Source organism: Takifugu flavidus, unplaced genomic scaffold (genome assembly GCF_003711565.1).
Source record: "Takifugu flavidus isolate HTHZ2018 unplaced genomic scaffold, ASM371156v2 ctg480, whole genome shotgun sequence".
NCBI classification, from domain to species: domain Eukaryota; kingdom Metazoa; phylum Chordata; class Actinopteri; order Tetraodontiformes; family Tetraodontidae; genus Takifugu; species Takifugu flavidus.
The window spans coordinates 11593-15522 of NW_026622096.1; the positions used below are offsets into that span (position 1 = coordinate 11593).

Sequence of the window (3930 nt, forward strand, 5' to 3'; positions counted from 1 at the left end):
GCAGTGCTTTGAGAAATATTCTGATGGGGAACCTTGGGTCCTGCTGCAGAACACCTGCCAGACAACTGAGTAATCCCTGGGGGCACCACTTGTCAATGATGAGGACTTTGAAGGACTTGCTGCTAACATCTTGTTGCCAGAGAAAAGAGGCTTTTGCTGCCAAAATAAAAATGATACAATTATCAGTGGATAGTGTTCAAAACTATAGGGAAGAAGTCTCCAGGGAAGAGTTACTGGGCCGCGAACCCTTTAGAACTGACATCACCGAGCTTCAGATGGACATTTTGGATTAGTTGCACATTTGTTTTATGATGGAATGTTAAATGTCCAGATGGAACTGGCTCTAGTGTCTACACCTCAGGCTGGGTTTAGGTGCACACCGTGTTTGCTGTGTCAGATGATTCTAAAGTCAGTTATGGTTATATAAACAAAGTTATTCTAAAAATGAAATATTCCATTGTTACCAATATTACCTTGTTTGTGTCCAAACAGAAAGAGCTTGACTTTTTGTGCCTCTTCACCTGAAACAATTATGAGCCGCCATAGTGGTGCATCTGAATGTTTGTGTTGGGAGGTGTCACAACATTTGGACTTCAACCAGAGGGATCCTGACTTAACAAATTTAGAAGCTTTGCTGCATTTTCTTATGCCAGCAGCAATAAAGATCTGTTCAAATATTAACCTGTTGAATAAAAGACGTGCAACACTGTCTCACTGTCACAGTCCACAGTGCCGCCACCACCATGAGCAACTTTGGACAGATCCTGAAGGAGATTGGGGAGTTTGGCTTATTCCAGAAACGACTAGTGGCCGTGCTGTGCATCCCCAGCATTTTTGTAGCCTTTGACGTGATCGGACAGGTGTTCATCGGCCTGAACTTCCCACACCACTGCAACACTGACTGGATCCTGGAGCGTGGACCTAACCTGACCCGGGAGAGGCAGAAAAATCTCACCCTGCCTGTAAACAAAGATGGTCAGTTTGAAAGCTGTAGGATGTTCACACCTGTGGATTGGGATCTGGAAACTATAGAAGATTATGGGATTAACAACACAACTGAATGTATGAATGGAACTGAATTCGAGGCGCCAAATGGTGCTTCCAGCATTGTGACAGAGGTAAGGACTGCTGTGCAGTGATTAGGGTTTTATTTTTAACATCGTTACATCTCTAGTAGTGTCTATTCACTTACTGAGATTATTGTGCCTTAACCTGAAATGCTTTGTGAAATGATACTGAAGTTCTTCCATGCTTTGATTTTACCCTCCTCCCTCTCATCAGTTCAACCTGGTGTGTGACAGCAGCAGTCTCATCGAAGCATCACAGTCGATCTACATGGCCGGACTCTTGGTCGGAGCTCTGCTGATGGGACCGATGGCTGACAGGTATACGTTCTCTCTCCCCCCTTAAAGGCACATAACAATTAAAGATAGATACATATATAGAGACATTTCTCCTGCAGAGAAACACGCCTACAGACAGTCAGCCAGTTGTACATTCTATCACATTGATTTCATTACCATCAGGTACAGTTTAAAGTAAAGAAATAAACTTCGCCAAATGAATCATAATAATCACCACAAGGACTCCAAAGCCAATATGAAATGGGACCATGAAGCTCCCCAAAATCCACCAGCTGTCATACTCTTTTCCATCCTCCCAGTTTTGACAGGGCCTACCAACTTCAACAAGCCCCATTCTAGGTCCAAGCAAAGCCACAGCACCAGAAATAAAATGGCTCAAATCTTCCTTGTGCCAGCTGACTCTGGTTTACTCACAATTCTCATGTCTCACCTTTACATAAGGATTTGGCTCCCAGGGCTTTCTACCCTGGAACCTTATTGCTTTGAGGTGACAATGCTCACTGGACCACAGTGTTGCCCCAAAATATAATGCATATAGCCTAAAATTATATTTAATTACAAATTATTTATGGGTTTTAAAGTGTTTTGATGACAACTGCAGTGTTTTGATGACAACTGCAGCTAACTAATGACATTTTTAAAATCCAAACCTGTCTCACGTGCCGACTCTCTGTAGGTTTGGTCGACGCTTTGTGGTCCTGCTCTCAATCTTTGTGCTACTGGTGTTCAGTGTTGGAAATGCTTTCTCGCCCAACATATACGTGTATATGGTTCTGAAGTTCTCAAGTGGGATCTCCATATCTGGCATCATTGCAAATGCATTTGTCATAGGTATGTTTATTGAAATCTCCATCTGGGTCTTAGATTTTCTGATCTACTTGTGTATTTAAAGCTCTCTGTATGGATTCATTCTTAAATGATCAACAATGATATAGTGGGGGGAAAAAGGCCATCTTTTCCTGAAGAATATGACATTAGCAACCATTTATATGACAATATAATATGAATTTATCTTGGCTGTACTTTATTGAGGTTTACATCATTACTTTGCTGAGATGATTGTTAGTATGTTTTTATCTGAAGGTGGAGAATGGAGCGATTCCTCCAAGTTTGCAATGTGCACCATTCTCTGCCACTCATCTTTCCCTCTTGGACTCATGATATTGTCTGGCGTTGCCTATTTAATCCCTAACTGGAGGATCCTGCAACTGGTACTTTTCAGCCCTCTTATCCTGGTTCTGGGAATCTTTTACTGGTAATTCATTTCACAGTTTATAATTCTGGTATTGGTAAAATTTTTCCTCATCTAAAAATCAGTGATGGTCGTTCTATGTGTTGATCAGGATTCTGCCAGAGTCAGCTCGCTGGCTCTTGACCCAGGGCAGGAAGAATAGGGCCATTCAGGAAATCCAGAGGGCAGCCAAGGTCAACGGTAGAACAATCTCACAAGAACTATTAGAGAAGGTAAACGGCATCAACACCACTTTGTTCACGAAGAAAGAAATAGATTTAAAGTATAAAAAGTGAACAAAAACTTCATTGTTTAGCTGGAGTCCGAGCATGAATCGAAAAAAAGGACCATGTTGGATATCTTCAGGATACGCTCCCTGAGAACCGTACATTCATAATGAGCTTTGTCTGGTGGGTATACCTTTACATCAAAATCCTCAGTGACCTCTCTCTGAAGATGTCTCTCCTGGTGATAGGTTTGGAACAAGTCTGATGTATTATGGACTGAGTCTGAACGTGGGCAATTTTGGCTTGGACATCTACCTGACACAGTTAATCTTTGGCGCAGTGGAAATTCCCGCACGTCTCGGTTCTTTGCCCCTTCTCCGCTATTTGGGCCGGAAAATAGGCCAAGCGGTCGTCCTGTTTTTTGGGGGCTGTGCATGTTTGGCAATCCTTGTGATTCCAAAAGGTACTTAATTTAAAAATATTTCTCCAGAGCATTATGATAATCCTGTGCATTCACTGATTATGACTTACAGATTTATTAATGATATTCTTTGCATGAAGTTCAGGAGTCCTACTGAAATATCTTAGCCTGGAACATGTGCGAGAAATGTTTCCTTTTTGATCTTTCAGACCTTCCTGTGGTGGTAACAGTTATAGCTGTACTGGGGAAATTTGCAGCCACTTCAAGTTTCTCTACTGTCTATGTTTATACTGCAGAACTATATCCCACCACTCTGAGGTAAGGTACTGTGAGTATCAAGTAATGCTGTAATATAAGATCTCTGCTAAGTACACCATTTGTTCTGGCAGGCAAAATGGTGTTGGCTTAAATTCTATGTGTGCTCGCGTAGCGGGCATCCTGGCACCCTTGGTCAGGCTTCTTGAGGTCTACCACTACACACCATCCCTATGCTGATATACGGTATCATCCCTGTCGGTGCTGGAGTTCTGTGCTTTTTCCTGCCAGAAACCCTCAATGCTGAACTTCAGGACCATGTGGAGCTCAGGTAAGTTCATAAAGCACTTCTTGTCCTTCTTTTTGATAAAGTAATTGGCACAGAGCAAAGCGGCATGCTGACATTATTTTGAATTCCAGAGAAACTGATAC

At 42.2% G+C, this 3930-nt stretch overlaps 1 protein-coding gene across 1 annotated transcript; it reads left to right on the top strand.

The window, feature by feature from the left end:
• The first annotated feature begins 406 nt into the window (after positions 1 to 406).
• LOC130520704 (solute carrier family 22 member 13-like) lies at positions 407 to 3848 on the top strand. The gene is given in 11 exon segments (XM_057024412.1): positions 407 to 1118; positions 1282 to 1385; positions 2041 to 2195; positions 2448 to 2619; positions 2708 to 2828; positions 2912 to 2975; positions 2978 to 3005; positions 3071 to 3285; positions 3453 to 3561; positions 3633 to 3717; positions 3720 to 3848. Coding segments are annotated over 11 exon segments (1542 nt in total). The 5' UTR covers positions 407 to 743; the 3' UTR covers positions 3834 to 3848.
• The last annotated feature ends 82 nt before the right edge of the window (positions 3849 to 3930 follow it).